The following is a 22,917-nucleotide window of genomic DNA, read 5'->3' on the forward strand; positions in this document are numbered from 1 at the left end:
ATTTTCATAAAGTTAAGGTGTTCATAAAGTTAAGGTGTAGGTTACATAAAACGCGTATGAAGAATCCTATTATTTTAAAGTAAAATTTCAAGTTTTTCCAGATTACTTTTTTTAATAACATTTTTAATAAATTGCTTCTTTTCCTACTAAAACATTACATATTTAATTGAGATGTATTAGCTTCGATGTTATAGGTAGGGTAGGGGTAAAAGTATTGAATAAAATGAATTCAACTTTATGCAATAAAACTCTAAATTGCCCCAAATCAATGTAAATGAAACGAGAGCTACATGTGTTTCCTGTGATTTCCCCGCCAAAAACTGTTGTCGACATAGCTCAACGAGTTGCACTGATGATGGTGATTGTTAAGATGATACTTTGATTTAAGGCAATTATTATTATAATAATCGATTTAATATGATTTTATGATGTACAGCCCTAATCCCTTTTCCATTTGTCTATGGAATTAATTAACATTAGTCTGTGCCTTAGATACAATAGGTGTCAAAGGTCTGTGCTTAATATTAATCTGTGGGTTCGACTATGTATGTTTACTTGGTGTCATGGAATATTACTCTTTGGTCTAATGTATATTTTTGTCTATGGGATTCCTTTACATTTTAATTTTTTCGTCTGCATTTCTGATTTCATTTCAAAAACCAATTTTAATTTTTAAATTATTACTATTACAATAATCATATGAAATTCACTTGTGTCTGAACATTTAATTCAACACTACAGATATTTTTAACATTGCACCGAAAAAATCAGAGTAAAACATGTCGTTGTTTCGTAAACCTAAAAAGTTTCAAAGACGTATGTTTTGTGGTGATGATGATGATGACGGAGACCCCGAGCCACCTCCGCCACCAATCATAAGCCACAATAGGAAGGAAAACAAGCCAGTTAAAACTACAACGCTATTAAGCTTTGCTGATGAAGGTATGGATTTTTCATTTCGTAACTGACGTTCATATAAAGTTCCAAACAAGTGCTAATATCAGGAGTTGTACTGAAATAATAATCTTTATTCTAATATACTTATATGAAATATTAATTATTGTTCGGTATAATCAATTTGTATAAATAAAACAATCTATGTAAAATGTAAATTGTTTATAACCAACAAAATAATTATAATTTCCTTGACAGTTTTGGTAACATTTATAGAAATTATAGAATGTACTTGACAAAAATGAACTTCATTTAGTTTGATCATCTACATTGTATATGTATAGTATACTTTATTCATACAAGTTACATACAACAACATACAGAATATGTAAAATTGCAACTTCAAAATGAGTATTGAACCAACTCATCTCATCATAGAAGAGAGATATTCTCAATGATGCAAATATGAGCAAAGCAAATCATAACATTAATGATTACAACATGTAACTTAGTCAAAATTATGCAATCCCATAATTCACTGTTCCATTACAATTTTTATGTATTCTGGTATCCTAAGGTAACAAGTCCTGGAACCTTCTCGAGGTGTTTACTTTACCACAAAATAATAATACAATCATGTCACATAATGTAACACTAATAATGAATTTACTACTACTGTTAGATTATCATGTATCTTTACATGTTTGAATTACAAAAGTTAAACCTATATGTATCCATATCATCAACTTATGAACATGATAGAATGGAATTCTAGAGGACAACCCAAGACAGATATTCATTATCATCAAACTATTTTAATGGCCCAGTATAGGGTCAGGTATACTCCTTATAGTGTAGGGGGCTTGGACCTTAAACCCGTGGTGGGTTTAAGGTCCAAGCTCAAGCTCTAAAGTGGGTTGGCATGGTATACAGACCACACAATGAGAAGGACTAATGTACGAGTTAATGTATCACATTACAGAGGAGGAGACAGAAGTGTTCAAAGTGAAGAAGTCCTCACAGAGCAAGAAGTTGAGCAAACGCAGGGACAAGGAGAAGCGCAGGGCACCAGACGGTGATAGTAATAAATATGACAATCATAATGATGACATCACTTTTGTAAGTTTTAAATGACAGCCATATATAGCCATTACATATGTTGTCCCTACTACAAACCCTCTACATACATTATTGCCATCATTACATCACAAAAAATACTATGTAAGTTCGGAACCCTAAAAATCACAGTATGAAAAATATGATATTGATTTAAAATGAACCATTCTTGAACTTACAATTTTTAAAATTACTGTTTTATGTCAATTTATTCGATCTCTAGTTCCTTAATTTAGAAAATTGCTAATTTTGTGAGGAAATTCCATATTTGCATAGCTCACTTCCTCCACCTCAATAAATATACTGAAAATAATGGTACATAATACAATAATTGATTTCTCAAACAAAGATTGTTAGTGAAAGAATAGATTATTATCAGAATAAAAAAATATCAATAACAATTTTTTAAAATGTCCATACAACATAAATGTTATAATATTGAATATCTATAATTCTATACTATCATTGAATTTATCAAATACATTGTAGTTTTAAAAGTAGAGTGGAAATCTGACTATCCATGTGTCTGTATTGGACAGATAAAGAAAACATGTCTTATGACTTTTCACAGTAGGTATTACCTATTTTCATATTACATAAATCTATTTTATGTAAATATTGTTAAACCGAGTATTAAATTCCAATGTTATTTATTCTGTTTCACATAAATTAATGTTGTGACAGTCAGATTTCTACTCTAACAATATAAATATAATTTTAATGTAAATAATATGAATAGGAACAACCAGCTGAGGACGAAAATAAAGAAAAAGAGAAACAACCCAAGCAAAAGAAGCGGGTCAACCTTGAGGGGCTGATCCTGTCCGGGCGGGAGGCACTGGCGGCGGGCGCGGGGGACTTGTCCGACAGCGGGGGGGAGGGGGAAGGAAGAGATACAGAGGAAGATAGTAGGGGGTTCCACCGGTACCGGCCGGAGACGGTGCGCGCGGCGCTGGCCGTGGCGCACTCTGGCCACATCCCCGATGCTGCACTCATCCACGCGGCACGCAAAACGCGACAGCAGGTATGAGAGGTGAGGGACTAGAGGAGGACACTGGACTACTTAGATATTGCGTTGGTGATCCGTCATTCACTCATCTGGTCGCATTATTGTGACAACTGCTGCACACTTTGGGAAGATATATAGGACTGTTGGTGGCTTTCTTTATCTTGGGATCCATGAACCTGTATTGCAGTAAATTTTGAGTGGTTTTGAGTTTTGCGATTTCTAACATGTATGTAACACCAACCTTTTTGTATATCATCATATGCGTGTTAATATTGTATTACAGGATTTTTTTCTGCAATGTTTAGACTATTTAAGTAGTTGGTTAAGTATGAAATATGTGTTTGGTTCTGGCAAAAATTATATGTTCAATTAATTCAATAAACCTATAATTGGTTATTATGTTATATTCACATGATAATTTTAAATAAACTACCAATAAATAGAGTTTTTTTTTATACGAAAAAAATAAGAATTAGTAAGTTGGGACGGGAGGGGGGTAGTTCTTCCCCTCCCGTCCGCATATCAAAAAAATATTTTCTGATTATTATAAAATTCAAAATTAGGAATCACCCTAATAAACATAAGATATTCTTTTAAAAAAATCATTTTGATTAAATGTCAGACACCAAACACGAGAAATAGATACAAGTTTTCCAGCAAACCCTTTGGTGTACAGGCTCGCGAGCTCGGGGACTTCGTGCCGATACACTCGGAGAGCGGGCCCGGCTCGCGGCTGATACGAGACGATGGCGACGATGATGATGATGACGAGGACGGTAGGATACAGGTGCGAGGGTTGGAACTGCCGAGCGACAAGCCTATACGTGAGTTATCGTTTTTTTAACCGCGTAAATTCTACGCGTATGTTTCTTTTTTAATGTTTGTTTTAAACAAAAAAAGAATTTTGAAGATTCTTTTTTTTGTTTAAAAGAGTATTTCCAGATTGTTCCCATTTAATTTCATGATTTTCATGAATTGGCTTAGTACAATTTTGTGTTAAAATGAAAATAACGAAATAGGACACACTACAAGTAAAAATTAACAAAAAAATCAACCGACTTCAAAATCAAACTAAAAAGTCTATTTCTCTTCACTTGTTCACACATGATCGTTTTCCCCACATTAGTTTTTTTAAATATATATGAAAATAAAATTTTTTATTAAAAGCAGGCGTTGTAGATGAAATAAAGCAGAAAAGTGAGTATTTTGCCAATATCCATCAAAACCAACTCAACAAAGCTGTAATACCACAGAGGTCTGTCTATAAAGAATTTAGAAGTTGATATTGTTTGTTTATGTATGTACAGGAGGTACGGCGGCGGCGGCGCTGTCGGACGAGGAGAATAACAGCGAAACTGAAGAATGGGAGGAGCAACAAATGCAGAAGGCCATGTCTGCCATGGGAGACATCACAGGTACGTGTTATTTATCTAATACTAGCAGGCCTGGTCAAGCTTCGCTTTGACTTATGTGCACTTCTTCCCTATCCCTACCCTACATTACCCGTACCCTACCTCTACCCTATTCCTGAATTAATTTGTTACAAAAAATGTGATAAATGAAGAACCTCTCGACCAGCAAAATCTTTCTATAACTTGCTTAAAGACCTTGGCTTCTCTAGAAGTGCAGCTAGTTCTATATTAGAATGAGTATCCAAAGCTGCTTGAATAGGATCTTACCAAATTTGGCTTGGCAGGGAGAACAACACAAGCAGAGAACGGGGAGTGTTGATAGATTGTCAAGGTATTCCTTAACCCTACATCAAGTAGTTACAAGTTCAGGACTCTGCTTGGAGTTTTTCTCTCTACCTCATGGAATGCTAAGATATTCGTCTCTCTGGTTATGTGAGCCTGTTCTTGAGTTATAAAATTACAACAAAAAGTGGCATTGATTTTTGTATAATATATAGATTCTGATATTTTTCATTATAGAATAATTGTTCAATTTGAAATTGTACAATAAAGCTAAAATATACACCAGAAAATCCAGTGTTGTTGTTCGATTTGAAAGTCCTTACCGAAAGCCTATGTCCAGCTGTGGACGTCCATTAGCTGTTACTGATGCTATTACATATATATATACACTTCTCTTTTTCTCATCATCATTCTCACATTGTTTCGATTTGTTTGACGAGAAGTATATTTTTCAAAATATCTTTGCAATTTATTTAGTAAAGAAAACACAACCTGTTTCCAGGCCTTGGTCCGAGAAAAGCCCACAACAAACTCAGCTAGGGTTTATTTTTTGTTTATAAGCTATTTATAAGCTTTCACTTGGTGGACCGATGACTTAAGTTATAGGGAGCCACTGGACGCAGGCGGCTTGGTGTTTTGAAGTAATTACAAAAGAGGCTAAGCCATGGAAAAAAGCATGTCAGGTATAAAAAAGCAGGATAAAATCAGAAGCAGTTATATCAGAGAGAAAACTCAAGTAGCTCATATCCTATTTCGAATCGACCAATTAAAGTGGCGATGGACCGGTCACATGATTCGAGATAAGCAAGGCAAGTGGAGCACTAACTTGGCTGACTGGTACCCTAGAAATGGTAAATGGGGCAGGGGACGTCAGTCAACGAGATGGGTAGACGATATCAAATTAACTGCAGGTAACCACTGGAATAGGGTAGCACAAAATAGAACGGAGTGGAAAAGACTGGAGGAGGCCTATGCCAACAGGCAATCCGAATTACTTGACATAATATATATGTGTATTGTTCAACTTGTATATCTAAATAAAGGGCTTATTATTATTCCAAAGGACTACAGTATTAAAGGGAATAAATATTATGACCTAACAAATGAACTAACTAAAAATGGCTACGTAGTTAGTCTGTACGCCGTAGAAGTAGGTGCGAGAGGATTACCAGCAAAATCTCTATAACCTGCTTATAACCTGCTTAAAGACCTTGGCCTCTCTAGAAGTGCAGCTAGTTCTATATTAGAACGAGTATCCAAAGCTGCTCTAATAGGATCTTACCAAATTTGGCTAGGCAGGGAGAACAACACGAGCAGAGAACGGGGAGTGTTGATCGATCATCAAGGAATTCCTTAACCCTACATCTTGCAGTCACAAGTTCAGGACTCTGCTCGAAGTTCTTCTCTCTACCACGCGACGGACCCGGCACCCGCACGGTGAGTCCATGGATGAAATGCTAAGATATTCGTCTCATTATTACAAGAGGCCTAAGTCCACTAGGTTCGTCTACCGATTGTCCATTGAGTGGTGTTTGTCGATGTATGACAGGCAATGGTATCGAGCTGAACCCGTTCGCCGTGGCGCCGCCGCCGCCGCAGCTGGGCGAGACCCCGGCGCACCTGCGCCCGCTGCGCGCGCCCGGCGACCCGCCGCCCGCCAACATGGACGAGCTCGCCGACGCGCTGCAGCAGAGGTGAGGCTTATCCGGCTTTTAACACCATTACCAATACAGCTCGAGTAAATGTTGATCGGCCCCTGTTGGTATTTTTCGATGACTACCCGCAAAAAGAAACATGTGTATTGAACTTGTATGTATATTTGTTAGCACTATTGTACGTCGAAATTTAAAATGTTGTATTAGCCTGTAGGTTTCACATGAGTAAATTATATATTCTTTGTTAAATAATAAATATTTTATACCTACAATTTCACAATATTCTTAAGTACCCAGTCATACACCCCCAATACGCTAATCGTGAAGTTGATCAAAGTTAATCGAATATGGTAGTGTAGAAACAAAGAGAGAGAGAGAGAAACCTCGCCTCGCTTAACTTCAGATCGTTGTCGTTTTTTGCGTCTGCGTCAAAGGATTCGAAGCGATCCGAGCTTCAAATACAAAGCATCTCTCTACACTACTCGGCTCACTTCAGAACTCATTCGATATGAAGCGAATATTTGAGGTTATGGAGCTCCGTATCTATTTGGTAAGGTTATCCTTAAGTGACAACAGCATATGTTTTCAGGTTGATGGAGCTGGAGATGAGCCGCCAGGAGACGATGAACAAGCGCGAGGCGGTGCGCGAGCGGCTGCTGGCGGCGGCGCGCACGCGCGAGTCCTGCCACGCGCGCTGCGCCGAGCTGGAGGCCGCGTACCGGCGCGCGCAGGCCGCCCGCGGGTACATCACCGACCTGGTCGAGTGCTTGGACGAGAAGGTGCGTGTCGCTCGCTGCACATTGTCTACCGCCAGCAGACGATGAACAAGCGCGAGGCGGTGCGCGAGCGGCTGCTGGCGGCGGCGCGCACGCGCGAGTCGCGCCACGCGCGCTGCGCCGAGCTGGAGGCCGCGTACCGGCGCGCGCAGGCCGCCCGCGGGTACATCACCGACCTGGTCGAGTGCTTGGACGAGAAGGTGCGTGTCGCTCGCTGCACATTGTCTACCGCCAGCAGACGATGAACAAGCGCGAGGCGGTGCGCGAGCGGCTGCTGGCGGCGGCGCGCACGCGCGAGTCGCGCCACGCGCGCTGCGCCGAGCTGGAGGCCGCGTACCGGCGCGCGCAGGCCGCCCGCGGGTACATCACCGACCTGGTCGAGTGCTTGGACGAGAAGGTGCGTGTCGCTCGCTGCACATTGTCTACCGCCAGCAGACGATGAACAAGCGCGAGGCGGTGCGCGAGCGGCTGCTGGCGGCGGCGCGCACGCGCGAGTTGCGCCACGCGCGCTGCGCCGAGCTGGAGGCCGCGTACCGGCGCGCGCAGGCCGCCCGCGGGTACATCACCGACCTGGTCGAGTGCTTGGACGAGAAGGTGCGTGTCGCTCGCTGCACATTGTCTACCGCCAGCAGACGTAAACACGCGACCAAATAAATAAACAAAATAAAGCAGAAAGAAGTAATTTTTTTTTTTTGTTCTTTTATCCTCGTGCGATCAGTCGACAGACTATGAGCAGAGGTGTTGTAAGTAAATTTGGCGGTTAAAAGCAATCTTCCCCAGTGGGAGCAGCTCCATGTAAATGTTATTTATGGCTTTCAATCAAATTTCCGTCTTTTCAAGCGTTGAATCGTCTGTGGTATAGTTAATTGTACAGCCAGGTGATTCGGATGGTTTCTGAGTCTGGCTTTGTACTTGATGTTACTGGTTTTTATTTCTTCTTTTACTGTCGGCATTTCTAGATGTTCGTGAATTTCTGTTATTCGTAGAAACCACGGCGAGTTCGACACTTGTTTCAATATGTAATTTTGCGCTCTTTGTATAATGTTAAGAAAGCAGTAATTAAAGGGCATCGTATTTGTGGTACAGATGCCGCAGCTGGAGGCGCTGGAGGCGCGCGCGCTGGCGCTGCACCGGCGGCGCTGCGAGTTCCTGGTGGAGCGGCGCCGCGCCGACGTGCGCGACCAGGCGCAGGACGTGCTCGCGCTGGCTGGTCAGTTACCGTCGTATGCCGTAGCATCATCTCAACTGATTGCGTCAACTGCTGGACATGGCTCCTTGAAAAAAAAAAAATACAATGCACTCAACGGTCCGGGGCATGCACCTCCAACTTTTCAGTTATGTGCATTTTAAGAAATTAAATATTACGTGTCTGAAACGGTGAAGGAAATACATCGTGAGGAAACCTGCATATCAGAGACTTTTTTTTTCTGTGTGTGTGAAGTTTGCCAATTCACTTTGGCCAGCATGGTGGTCTATTGGTCTAACTCCTCTCATTCTGAGAGCTCAGCAGTGAACCGAATATGGGTGATAATGATGAAGTCATAGATAAGACGTTTAACATAACTTGTACAACTTCTGAGTCATGGGCATGACATAGACAAACACCAGAGTCAGTGGTAAGACGTTGAACTTGACTTTATCAACTCCTGGCAGTGGGTCGCCCTCGACTCTGAATATTCGATTTTGACTAACAATTCTATGTGATTTCTGTAAAAACTGTTCCATTTTGGTTACTGTTCACTTTATGTGGGTAATGCGTTCTTTATCTCAGTTCTGAATAAAGCAGAACTCAAATATTTAAAAATATAAGAAAACGACTTTTTTTGAACACAGCTCGCGCCGGCGCCGCTAAACCAGTCGACTCAGAGGAGAAAAGACAACGCGCAGCGGAGCGAGAGGGAAGACGGCGCGCGAGGAGGTTGAAGCGAGAGGCAGCAGGCACCGCGTCCGCGCATCGGGACGGAGACTCGAGTGACGACGAGCTGCCGCCCGCGCAGCTGCACCACGCGCAGCAGGAGACAGGTGACACTTTGATTATATAGGTTGAAGCAAGAGGCAGCAGGCACCGCCTCCGCGACAGCTATGTAATATTACAATTCAGGTTCTTACAGCCAAATGTACTGCAATTCACTTTTACTAAATAATATTGCATTAAACTGTAACGTTATAGAGCAAAATCTCAAAACTTTAAAGCAAAACTTCAAACAAAACTCGAAACACGAAAAAATTGTCTGCCACCAATAACATTGAGGGTATACAAAAAAAGACTATATCCATATGCGAATGGAGACAAAACACTTAGTCTCGCCCTGCTTACACCTTTATAATTTCACAATCGCGTCTTACTCTTCCAATTATTATTTTTTTGACATCAAATCTATGTATTCTTGTCTATGTTGTAGAGGCAATCCGCGCGCTGTCCGGGCGGCTGTTCTCGGACGCGTTGAGCGCGTGGCGCGACGTGCGCGGCGTGTGCGCGCGACTATCGCGTCTGCGCCGGCGCCATCCCGTGCTCTACAACGACGCGTACGTCGCGGACTGCCTGCCCAAGCTGCTGGCGCCGTACGTGCGACATCAGGTATGTGTCAAAGGCATTGTGAACGCGACTCACGCGATTTGTTGGCGCGACGTACGCGGCGTTTGTGAGCGCTTTTCACTTTGTTATTATAACAAGTAATGGTAAGAAGTTCAGTACAAGAGAAAAAAATAAACAACTATTTTAAAACAAAATCTCCCTATTGCTCTTTAGCTTATTGAATTTAAATTTTTGTTTCATTTCATGTTTTTTTGTTTATTTTAAGCGACATTGAGCTGTTTAGCTTAGCTATAACTAACATTCTTGAATATTTTCAATAATATAGTATTAGTCCAAAAGATTGATGTTGGCATAATTCTAAAGTATAAAAGTGTATAAAAAATATTAATCCTGAAAGTGCATGATGTATGATTCATCATGAACTACTCTGTATTAAGTTTTTAATTTAATATCTTAATATCCTTGTTATAGTTAATATTATGGAACCCGTTAGCGGACGAAGACAACGAGGACTATGAAAAAATGGACTGGTACAAGTAAGTAAAGCTTACAATGTTATAATTTTTTTTTACTTAATATTAAAAAGAGGCATAAAATAGTATGAGCTTGTAGGAGGTAATCTGTGGATCTACTGACCCGATTTTGAAAATTTATTTACCGATAGAAAGTTGCGTTGATTGTGAATGTCATAGGTATGTTTTATCCTTATACCGACGGGAACGAGAACTACGCGAGTGAAACCGCGAGGCGTATGTTTCTTTTTTTTTTTTATTCTTTATAAGTTAGCCCTTGACTACAATCTCACCTGATGGTAAGTGATGATGCAGTCTAAGATGGAAGCGGGCTAACTTGTTAGGAGGAGGATGAAAATCCACACCCCTTTCGGTTTCTACACGGCATCGTACCGGAACGCTAAATCGCTTGGCAGTACGTCTTTGCCGGTAGGGTGGTAACTAGCTACGGCCGAAGCCTCCCACCAGCCAGACCTGGACAAATTAAGAAAATCTCAATCTGCCCAGCCGGGGATCGAACCCAGGACCTCCGTCTTGTAAATCCACCGCGCATACCACTGCGCCACAGAGGCCGTGGAAAATGTACGAATATATGTATAAAAAAAAATACAACCGACTTCAAAACCTAAAAACGTACCCACTAAACTAAAAAGTGAAAAATAACATCATAATATGTTCTACCTGCTGATCAGTATGAAGGCGCTGCTAAGCCGGTGATGTATTCATTCAAGCCATGTGAGCATATCTTATAGATTTAGATTTTGCAGACAGTGTTGTTTCATGTGGTCCTGTCAGAAATGGCTTAAATTAAGACAACACCGGCTAAGCACCGCCTTCATACTGATCAGCAGGTAGAACATATTATGATGTTATTTTTCACTTTTTAGTTTAGTGGGTACGTTTTTAGGTTTCGAAGTCGGTTGTATTTTTTTTATTAAAATTTTTATTATTTTTCCATTTTGAGTGTAAAATTTCATCTCAAACGAATACATCAGACCCCTAATGACAGTCACAACCCATCTTGGTACAAAATTCTCAGCAATACAAATTAATCAAGCCCAAGCACAAGGTAGCTACCGTAAACCGTTAAGGAGTTCCCTTAATAGACCTTGGTCTTCATCATCAGACCCCTAATAACAGACACAGCTCATCTAGGTAGAAAGTTTTCAGCAATACGAATTAATCAAGGCCAAACACAAGGTAGTTACTGTAAACTGTTAAGGAGTTCCCTTAATTGTTCTTGGTCTTCATCACCAAACCCCTAAATGACAGTCACAACCTATCTATGTGGAAAGTTCTCATTAATACAAATTAATCAAGCCCAAACACAAGGTAACTGCTGTAAATCGCCGAGGAGTTCCCTCGTCTGTTTTATGGCTCCATCATCAGATCGATTTTAAACCTTCGTGAAATTGTAGTGCTTAAAAGTAGTAAATGGAAAAGTTTACGAACACACTAGACACCCATATAATTTTCGAAAGTTTCCCTCAATTTCTCCAGGATTCCATCATCAGATCTTGACATGATGGCAATGGGACCAAATGGGGACTATACCGTTTCAAACAAAAAAATAATTTTTGAAATCGGTCCAGGCGTGTTTGAGTAATCGGTGTACATACATAAAAAAAAAAAAAGAAAAAATATTGACTGAATTGAGAACCTTCTCCTTTTTGAAGTCGGTTAATAACAATTTATTAGACATAGATTAAATATATCATCGTTTTACCAGATGCCTCATGATGTACGGCGTCAGGTCGGAGAAGGTGGCCAGTGACTCTGACGAGTCCTCGGAGTCGGACAGCGAGGCCCGGGAGCCTCCGCGCGTGACGGAGGACTCGGTGCGCGAGGACCCCGACCTCATGCTGGTGCCAACGATTATTGATAAGGTTGTGTTGCCGAAAGTTACTGGTGAGTCCGGCTCAAGTATGCAACGTATACATAGCTTGGCAACTTCGTTGATGACACTGCCATGATACGCGGGCGACGGGGGGAAAGACTGAGCGGGTGTGAAATCGTGGGGAAGTGAGGTGCATCAGTTGTGGGTTTTTCATTCATCGCTACACGTCCCCAGCCCGCGCGAGGGAGTGTTACGAACGAACTTGCCAAGCTATAGCTATACTGTAGGCGCAGAATGCATCAACGACATTTATATCGTTAAGATAAAAATACATATTTAGGACGAATGACGGCGAAGTAGCGGCCTCTCCGGCTCCCGTTGGTTTAAGAACAAGTTAATCATAATTAATATTAAGGTGTGAAATGACTAGTGATTTATACCCTCATTTTTAATTTGTTTGTTGGTAAACAGTACTCATCAAAAAAGGCTCTAGTATAGCAACATGCCGTGTGGATATGACCTCTGCCTCCGATTCCGGAGGGTGTGGGTTCGAATCCGGTCCGGGGCATGCACCTCCAACTTTTCAGTTGTGTGCATTTTTAGAAATTAAATATCACGTGTCTCTAACGGTGAAGGAAAAACATCGCGAGGAAACCTGCACGCCAGAGAATTTCTTAATTCTCTGCGTGTGTGAAGTCTGCCAATCCGCATTGGGCCAGCGTGGACTATTGGCCTAACCCCTCTCATTCTGAGAGGAGACTCGAGCTCAGCAGTGAGCCGTATATGGGTTGATAACGACGATAGTAACACGCGGCAATCGTGCGCGTCGGCGACGGCTGCGTGCCGCTCACCGACGTGCTCACGACACGCCGTAAAGAACGCAATGTGAAGGGTGTCCCGTCCCGCAGAGCTGGTGGAGGCGGCGTGGGACCCGGTGAGCGTGCGCGCGTGCGTGCGCCTGCGCCGCCTGCTGGAGCGCGCCTGTGAGCTGCCCGCCAGCGCCGCGCTGCCGCGCCTGGCCGCCGCCGCGCGCGCCCGCCTCGCGCACGCGCTCAACGCGGACGTGTTCCTGCCCGCGCTGCCGCCGCAGTCAGTGCTTTGTTTGTTTATTCATTAGCCCACCTCGTGACTCGCAGTCAGTTATTTCCTTTGTGTATTAATAATAATGTGTATTAGTAATAATAGCTCAGCGGTAGTTAAGCTATTGAGGCTCTGAGGTTTATTTATTTACTAGCCGACCTGGTGACTCACAGTCAGTTACTTCCTCTGTATATTTATTTACTAGCCGACCTGGTGACTCGCAGTAAGTTGCTGACGTTCTATTCAATTATCTGTCTACACTCTTACGATTTATTGATTCGGTTATTATATCCCGTGACTTCTAGAGTTGTCACTTGTAAAAGTTCTTCCCAGTTAGTGTAACAGTGATTGCAGGCTGCTGGAGGGTCCGGGCGGCGCGTTCTGGCGGCGCTGCCTCGGCAGCGGGGTGCGCTTGCTGCGCGCCGCGCTCGCGCTGTCCGCGCCGCCGCCCGCGCTCAACGCCAACTCGCTGGTGCTGGCGCTCGTCGGTGAGTGCCGGGCTGTTTACCACCATTGGCGAGGCCTGCCATGGCCTATGGCCCGTGCCTTATAGAGTGGCAATAAAGTGCGTTGACCTTTCGGTGGTTCAAGCAGGTGTTAACAACATTTTTGAAATTTATGCTAAACCCTATTTATGCTAAATAGTGGTTTGTTGGCATCAGTCAAGGTTCAATGCTAATCTTAATCTTATTGCCAATCTTGACGGCACGGACTATACTCGCAGTTCAAACTTTTGCAAAACAGTTCATAATATGTGGTGAGTTGGTGGATAGTTGCCAACGTCGGTAGTTGACAATTCTTCGGTTCCTTCTGGTTCAGTTTATAGCGGGGCATAAAATAATGTGACATTTGCGTCGCTAACACTGACTACGAATCCCAAAATCATCATAAACTTATTTTAATGTGTTAACATTATTGTTATGCAACTTGAATTTTTAGTTTACTTATCACCATTGCAACGGTTTAAAAGTACTTGTTAACAAAGAAATGAATGAGTTTTTGAATTTGAATTTTGAATTCAGAAATTGAATTAGAGTTTATCGGTTGCAGAGACGCTGTGCTGCGCGGCGGGCGCGGCGCCGGGCGTGCAGGTGGCGGGCGCGGCGAGCGCGCTGGCGGACACGCTGCCGCGCGCGGGCGAGCTGCGGGCGCGCGCGCTGCGCCGGCTGGCGGCGCTGGCGCAGCTCGCGCTGTCGCGGCTGCACTCCGACAACCCGCTGCATCTGTGAGTACATGTACAGTAGCAGTGGCGCAGACGCTACCGCGCGCGCGGTACGGGCGGTGGCCAGTGGCGTCCATTTCATAGATGCTTAAATGCACTGCCTACCCTACTGAGGAATCAATATGACCATGTATTAGAGAAGGGATTTTCCATTCTGTGCAATTTGTACGTATAATGCATACCCTAGCTAAAAACCTTGTGCAGGCCACTGACAGGTAATCTTCGGATCGTGTGTTCCTGAGTTCAAATCCCAGATATCTCTCTCCAGTTTGTCCTCATGACTGAGGATCGTGACTAAGTTGGCGAGTCGTGTTTCGAAAAACAACTGCTGACTGGGCTGGGCGACCGCTCAGGGACGCCAGGGATAAAGGAGCATTAAGCAAGTTGCAGGAAACCGCTGAATACTGGTTATATATAGGCTAATTTTATATCCCGGAAAAATCCATGGTCCCACGTGGCTGACAATTGCTGACAAGTTGCGGGTCCACTGGTAATAAATAAATCCAATGTTCACTAACGGATGCCTCGATCAACACTTTAAGGTGTCGGTCCCGGCCACTTTCATTAACATCCGAGTGATTGTTACAATATCAAGCATCACTCTAAGCCATGCAACGTATATGAAGAAAAAGAACTGAGCTCGAAATACCCTCTCCTATATAGAGGGAGGCTATTCTGTAAAGTTTTGTATAACTCGTATGCAAGTTTCGAATTTACCTCTACCCTTCTCATTATACATATAGTATGTATCGTGTTAGACAGAGAGAGGTAGAGGTGAATTCGTAACTATTGTAAAAATATAATTACAGAATATCCCTGCTAGTCCTGTAGTGGATCATTCTAATGATATCCTCCGATCGAATTTTCACCACTTTTTATTGGCATTGAACAGAGCACGGTTTGTCAAACTGGGGTACGCGAACCCCTAGAGGTTCGCCATTGGACGGCAGGGGGTTTGCGACAAGATTTACGTAATGGTGGCTTGAAAACTGATACCGAGTCAGAATTACGGTTAAAATTGTCCAAAATTACTTCTAACATTGAAACCATTTGCGATAAGAAACAAGCACACCCATCACATTAATATTATTCAAATACCTTTTATTCAAATAAAAACCTTATTTTTTTCAATAGTCAAATTATTTTTTTTCTTTGGGAGGCGGGGGGGGGGGCGGGTCCTCATTAGTCAGTAAGGGGTTCGCTGTTACATGGAAGTTGAAACGGGGGTTCGTGGAGCCGAAAGTTTGAGAAACCCTGGAATAGAGCCTTAGTTGCAATGAGTTAAAGTATAAAATCCATATCACAGGTTTTTTCACTTCATTAACACTTTTGTCGTTCACAGGAAAGCTCTGGAGCAAGCAAGGAACGTAATGGCAGAAGCGAAAGCGGCGGAATGACGGTTACAGCGCGGTGGTCTTCCTAGTTACGTTATGGATACGTTCAATACAAGCAGTTTGATATAGTAATAGGCCTCAGACTAATTATATAGGACCTGCCTCGATAGACGTTACTTTTCTATCAAAGTATGTGATCAACGATCAAAAAATTACAGATAATTTTGTTTTTAAATTTGGGTGCGATACATTGACCTCTTATAATAAAAGGATGCACAATCGTGTAGAAAATTTCACTTAAAATCTGGCCAATTTTGCTTTGACAGTTTTAGAATGATTGGTAAAGAAAATTATACCTAAAGGCCTTTAAATATAGTCCAATAATCAACAAAATCCCAAATTCAACCTTAAGGTTGAATTTGCAAAAGCGACTACTTGAATTGAGTGCCAAGAAGTTGTTTGGCACTCATTGAGTGGGGACGTTTTTTGGTCGATGGTTGTGCATCCACTTTTTAATAGGAGATCGATTGTGCGATATGAGCATGTCGGTGACGCGAACTCACAAGATTTTCCCAAACGTGTCCAATGCAGATTAAAGAAGTTTTAACTTCAAAATATTAGTTTAAATTGCATTAAGCATTTGATGGACATTTGAGAATATCAGCATGTGTTTGTTTAAACTTTAAACAATATCATATTATTATTATTTATGATTGCGATTTTTTGATATTACAAAAAAAAAAACGTGACAAAAATGCCGAATTAAAATCCCTGTAATTTTGATGTGCATTAAAATAATAAATAATTTAAATAACCCTTCTTGCAGTCGGATAAAACAATTACCTCGGTGTAAATAAGAAATATCAAAGTATATTGTGTAGAAAAGACACGTGTTGCAAAACACACACTGTTACTTAATATTAATATGCAGGTACATAATTATGAAATAATTATTAAAATAGATGATGTGGAAATATATTGTAAGGGTCGTTTTATTTCATTTTCCTGTAAACTCGAAAGTACTTTAGAAATAATTAGAAATATATTTTTCTTCTATTATTTTTGAAACTAGCAGACGCCGCACGTTTTCACCCGTGTGGTTCCCGTTTCCGTACGCATACGGGGATAAAATATAGCTTAGTACCAGCAGTGAAACAATTTTTCAAATCGGTTTAGTAGTTCCAGAGCTTATTCATAACATACAATTAAATCTTTCCTCTTTATAATATTAGTATAGATAAAATAATAAGCATGTTATAAAATGGAAATTATGACAAACATTTTTTTTATATATAACTTTAGGAACCAATCAATTCTAAACTTCTATATTGAAAAAATTAAAGTGTTTCTTTTAACGCCCAAGCGCTAAAAGTAACTTATTTGAGCGAGTGAGATAAAGGTTTCACAAGTTTGGCAATAAATATTTAAAGGGAATGCAATAAAACAGGAATCATTTAAGACATTTATTTTATTACAACATCAAATATCCATAAACAGTTTGTGTATATTTATATAGCCAAAATATCTATATATATTTATTTTAACATTTAGAGTACGAAGTAGTAGCAAAAAAAATACATAATTTAGTAGTAGATAGGTTGTCCGCACACACTCAATAATATATGTGGAGTAAGGATACATAAGGTGGTAGGTACCCCAACATATTGCCAATATTATTGTGTTTGTACGATTCCCCTATGATTTTATATTCAATGCTTGTGCACGAGGTTTAAATGATAGGTGTATGAATTAAATTCATGTTCGATTCCTACAAAGCCAAGAAAATTTATATTGTTCAACATTGAACCACAGTTAAACTGTGACATTCAATGCAGTTAGTTAAAATATATCTATACTTATAATAAATCTGTAGAGAGGTCAATTCTGTACATGAAATATATTTCCAAAATAACTATCAGGGGGTGATTAGTGATAGATACTGATCCCAAAAATGCAATCAGTAAAATTTTTGTCTGTCTGTCTGTCTGTCTGTCTGTCTGTCTGTATGTTCTTTATAGAAACAAAAACTACTGGACGGATTTTAACGAAACTTGGTACAATTATTCTACATACTCCTGGGCAGGTTATAGTATACTTTTCATTATGCTACGATCAATAGCAGCAGAGCAGTAAAGAGAAATGTTGAGAAAACGGGAGAAGTTACTCAATTTTTTAAGCTTCCGTCGCGTGTGCAGCCATAATTTATTTATTTATTATTTATTTATATAATGGGTAGGGTAGGGGTAGGGGTAGGGTAGGGTATGGTAGGAGTAGGAGTAGGGTAAGGCAGGGGTAGTTAAAAGTTTACATCTACTTCACGCGGACGAAGTCGCGGGCGTCCGCTAGTTAATAATAATTTTACATTGAAATCAAAAATATCTAGGTATAATATGTTACTCTAAGACAATATTATTAGTTATTGAGTGTATTATATTTTTAAATTTTTAAAAGTATCGTCGTACGAACTTTATTAACGTAGGTAAGCGGTAAGCGGGCGGGAGGGACCGTTTTTGTCTAGGCTTGGTCGAGTTACGTATAAATAACATAAATAAAAGTAGCAAATTATCTAAATGGAATGTAAGTATATAAAGTCCATTAAATAGTTGATAAATATAAAATAAGTAATACTTATTATCTAAATACTACCACCTAACATTTGTATACATCAACAGTTTTTTTTTTTGCTTTACAATTCTTTACCCTCTGTACTTTACCGCCCTTACAATAATTAAAAGATATAAAACGTGACTAGTACACATGTAAGCATGCATGTATTGAGCAATTAATAGTAAGCGGCATGGTTTTACGAAAAAAAATTGTAGTAATAAGCAAGCTCACATATTAACAACAATCTAGGTATTTATGAAATTGATAGTAAAGACTGAAAAAGCTTACTTTAGTACATACTTATTCTAAATATTACTAGATGTCGCCCAGCGGTTTTACCTGCGTAGTTTATATCCCAGTGAGAAGACAGGGATTCACTATAGCCACCATTAATTAGCTTTTACCACAAATACCAATACGATGTAGTAGTAAAAGTATTTTCAAAATCAGTTCAGTAAATCCAGGGATTACCCCCATACCACAAACTTTACCTCCTTAATCTTAAAGTATAGATTATGATAACATTATGCTTGACACAACATTAAGGTTACATAATACATGGCCATTACCGTAACACCGAACTGAGAAATTTGGCAGACCAGTAAAACTGATGGTTGTACAAATTTATATGAAGCTTTTTACATTACCCCAGTCCAGCAAATAACTGAGCCTGGCATTTTTGACCAACCCACACATGTCCAATTCAAGTGAGGTGACAACTTGACTATAAATATGATTTTCTTGTAGGATCCAGTGTAATTTGAACATCTTGTGTCTGGTTTCCGACAAGTCTGCCAATCTGACATAGTGGAACCCAATCTAACCTTTTTCCAAAAGAGCAAGAGCAGACTATAACTTGTGTATGCTAAAAACAGGTGGTTTAAATTCATTTACCACTCATACTATAAGCTAAAAAATAATAAACTACCTATTATTTATAAGAATGACTAGAACATCCAAACTGCATAAAAGCATGTTTTATTGAACAGTCCTTATTCAAAGTTTTACTGGGAACATGTACACTTATTGTGTTATTAACAAATTCTATGGTTAAATGCAAGATGACACATCTACTACTTTCTAAACTCTACACAAACCTAGGAGTGCCAGTATGATCTTTCTCTAAATGCTACATTGTATTCTATTACGTAAAAGGTTAATTGCAAGTAAATGGTAGAATATGCTTATACATTCTAATTTTATGAACAAAAAAATTATGACAATTTATATCGACATCTCAATTGGACCAAACCTCCCTGTCTCCAATACATCAGTACAACTTATTACCCTCATTCTTCTCCATATACAGATAATATTAACCTATTATAATAATGAGATCAATAAATAACTAATATATGTAATTAATACTACATATTTAACATTCGCATGCAATGTACTTATTCATAAAAGCAAGCAACATCAATATATGTATATGTGATTGCATTGAAATATGTAGCCTACCAATCAAAGTATTGTAATAATTGCATAACTTAGTATTAGTATAAAAAAAGTCTTAAATTGAACTCAATATAAATATATGCATAGCATACGAACACTATTGAAATAACACAACATAATTTTTGAAGTTGGTAGGTTGGTTTAAATACTGAAAGTAGTATAGATTATAGTGGTATAAATTATATGTTCACAAAAATACTATGTAGTAATAATACATAGTAAAAATTACAAGTTACCTAAGCCATTTAGGTACTTTCAAGATCTATCATCAATTTGTATGCTCCATCGCTGTCAACGCAGCAAAGAATATTGGCAACATTGCCTTTAATCATGGGTATCATTGGATCTACCAAAAATGCTGTTCCATCTATGAAACTGTTTGGCCGATGTGTTGAAACTTCAGATATACTCTCCATCAACTCTATTTTATACCAGCACAGTATTGCATTTGCATTGCCATCATGCTTGATTGTTAAGTTAACGACTTCTGGCGACAAACGAATGCAATTTCCCAAATCTATTGGATCTGAAAGAGGTGTGTACTCCAAATTTGTTAAATCCAAACTAAAGTGCTGTGACACTTGGTACTTGTTGATGTGTGCAGCAATTTTGTAGCCCACATTGCAGTCATTCAGCCTGTTGTTCAAATCTAACCATTCGCAACTAACTATTTGTGCCGTCAATGTAACAGCAGATGGCATAAACAGGCCACCGTGAACAAGATTTGTGCTTTGAAAGCGCTGAGCCAACTCTCTGTAATTCACATCTATATCTCCGCACAACTCAAGTATATTGCAGAATATTGCATGATATTTGTCATTACCAACAGACTCTGCGTGCCAGTTCTCCCCCATTATAATTGTTATCTTGCTCCTCGGAACATCACTATTGACATGGAAGACAGTTTCGAGGAACTCCCTGTCTTCCTCAGTTCTAGCATAGCAAGTCAAGGAATTAATGCCTCGTTTCAGCATGAACCAACCAAAGACAGGAAAAGGACACAAGTCGATGATTTTAATTTCAGATATATCAGTCAACTGGGTCAGGTGTACGTAAGCCATTCCTATGCAACGTTGGATCATCTTCATGTAGTCTTGATCGTTTAGAAATCGAAGAGTTTCAGGTGAGACCCTCATTATGTGATCATTGGGATTTGTTTCCAAGGTTAATTTTCCTGAATTCATCAAAAAATCTATAGTGAAAGTTTCATTGTTTGCAACATTTCTTGGGATGAAGTCAAAGAAGACAGCTTGTTGCCATCCGTTCGATTTATATTTATTTCTGGGATCAGTTGTAAGAGTAATGTTGGGTGTCAGTTGCAAGTTGAACCATCCAATCAACATATTAATGTTTGCGCTCTGCAATGCTTTTAATTCTACAAAATATGGTTCTGTTGAGCTGAGTTTTTCATCAATATCATTTGCATCATTGAAATTTACTTCAACAACTTCAACTGGATCGGTCATGTACTCAAAGTCACTGTACTGATGTAGATCCTCACAATCATAAGTGTGATCAAAGGGTAACATATGGACATTCAAATCTGGTATATTCAAGAATCGCTTAGGCTGGGACTGCAACTGATATTTTGCATTTAACAAATCAGAATGTGCACCCTGGATGAAAAACTTCGCAGTGTGAGGTATGACCTGTCCAGAGCTAGACAGCAAGTTTTTCCAAGCATGAGACAGTGTCTGCAAGATGTGCTCACCGAACAAACCCGCATCAAATAGCTCTGTGACTATCAAAGAACATTTTCCTCCAAGATCTGATTGATTCATGGCAGTTGACATTTTATTTAAGACCAGTATTGACATCGCCAGCCGGTTATCTTCCAGCACGCAGTCAGTGAGATTGGTCATGACATGTGATCCATCGCAAGCTGTGACTGCAGCCGCCTTGCTCTCTATAGCATACATTGCCAGCAATCCTGTTCCTGTGCCGACATCCAGTACAATGGATTCTCTGGGCTTCACCACCTCGTGAAGAGCGGCGCGGTATCCCTCGTTGCGGATTCGATCATTGAGCATTCTGTAGTGCCACCTTTCGACCAGCAAATTTTTCATTGAGTTGAGATTTTTTTCTGCCCTGACATAGCCAGCGTCGATATCCAAAGCTTTTCTAAACTGATTCCAAGCTTCGGCGTAATAGCCAAACTTATAAAGGTATTTTCCGATTTCATTCATTAGAAATACGTTTTCAGGGTATAGATCAATTGCTTGCCGAAAATTTGAAAACATCTCGTCAATTTTATTAGCATCCGCCAAGATTGAGTTCAGCTTCATGATATTAGACCTGAACTCCGGTTCGAGGGCTGGTTTTAATTGAGGATTTTTTTCGAAAGCCATAAAATATAAATTCACCGCTTTACCATAATTTCCATTGCTAGCGAGCTGCCTAGCGTATGCTATGTATTCTCCCGCTAACGCCGACATTTTGTAATTTATGTTTCATTAAAAATTCACTGATATTTGTTTTAAATATCGACCGGGTAAAGATTTTCAAATTTTCAAGAAAATTAACCAAACCACAGAGCACAGACACAGACTGCCACACCCACAGGCACACCTAGTGAACAAAGAGTATAATTATAGGTATAGTACGTGTAGTTCAAAGAACTAATAATAAGAGGAAATGAAATAAGGTCACGTGATCTGAAGCAAAAAAAATCTTAAAAATGGCGCCGTAACCGCTCACTTTTAATACCTACACACTTTGGGTATTACCCAAAGATTAAAGAATAATAGGCAGATAGTACGTACGGAACACGACGGTGTCGTAGCCGTGTCAAATACTAAATTCTAAAGAAGAATACTTTCTCGAGTCAGTGCGACACAAAGGTCGCGTCAGTAATTTTCAATATTATTCAAGAAAATTAGCGTCTTGTGTTTTTAACTATTTTAAAAACTGTTTACAAAAACTAAAGATATAAGATGGAGTATTTTTTATTGGTAGGTAATTATTTATTAATATATTAATTTACGTAAATGTTATTAGTGTTAAATTTTGACATACAAATTAAGAAAACAGTTTGTATACGCGGATGTCGAGGAGACGCGTGACGTTTGGTTTTTTATGGGTTTTAACAGAATGAAGACTCATTCTGGATTATCTTTATTCTGCGTTAATACCTATCTACCAACAAATATATTTAAGTTTGCACTTTCTGAAAGTAGAATCACAAGAA

General features: G+C 39.9%; 2 protein-coding genes across 2 annotated transcripts; one reads left to right on the forward strand and one right to left on the reverse strand.

Annotated features, from left to right (window-relative positions):
* The first annotated feature begins 592 nt into the window (after positions 1-592).
* Positions 593-19,387, forward strand: LOC112058180 (PAX3- and PAX7-binding protein 1). Its single transcript, XM_052891555.1, has 18 exons — positions 593-942; positions 1,877-2,013; positions 2,750-3,034; positions 3,696-3,843; positions 4,327-4,434; positions 6,263-6,407; positions 6,958-7,190; positions 7,380-7,738; positions 8,231-8,354; positions 8,978-9,166; positions 9,547-9,722; positions 10,152-10,216; positions 11,922-12,100; positions 12,938-13,118; positions 13,464-13,597; positions 14,160-14,334; positions 15,674-15,698; positions 19,262-19,387. The coding sequence occupies exons 1-18, from the start codon at positions 780-782 to the stop codon at positions 19,385-19,387; spliced, it is 2,952 nt and encodes a 983-aa protein (XP_052747515.1). The 5' UTR covers positions 593-779.
* LOC112058205 (protein arginine N-methyltransferase 9-like) lies at positions 17,115-22,303 on the reverse strand. The gene has a single exon (XM_024098916.2). It carries the CDS (start codon positions 22,163-22,165, stop codon positions 19,976-19,978), a length of 2,190 nt encoding a protein of 729 aa, XP_023954684.1. The 5' UTR covers positions 22,166-22,303; the 3' UTR covers positions 17,115-19,975.
* Positions 22,304-22,917: the final 614 nt, after the last annotated feature.

The sequence above is a fragment of the Bicyclus anynana genome, chromosome 4 (assembly GCF_947172395.1).
Source record: "Bicyclus anynana chromosome 4, ilBicAnyn1.1, whole genome shotgun sequence".
Lineage (NCBI taxonomy): Eukaryota > Metazoa > Arthropoda > Insecta > Lepidoptera > Nymphalidae > Bicyclus > Bicyclus anynana.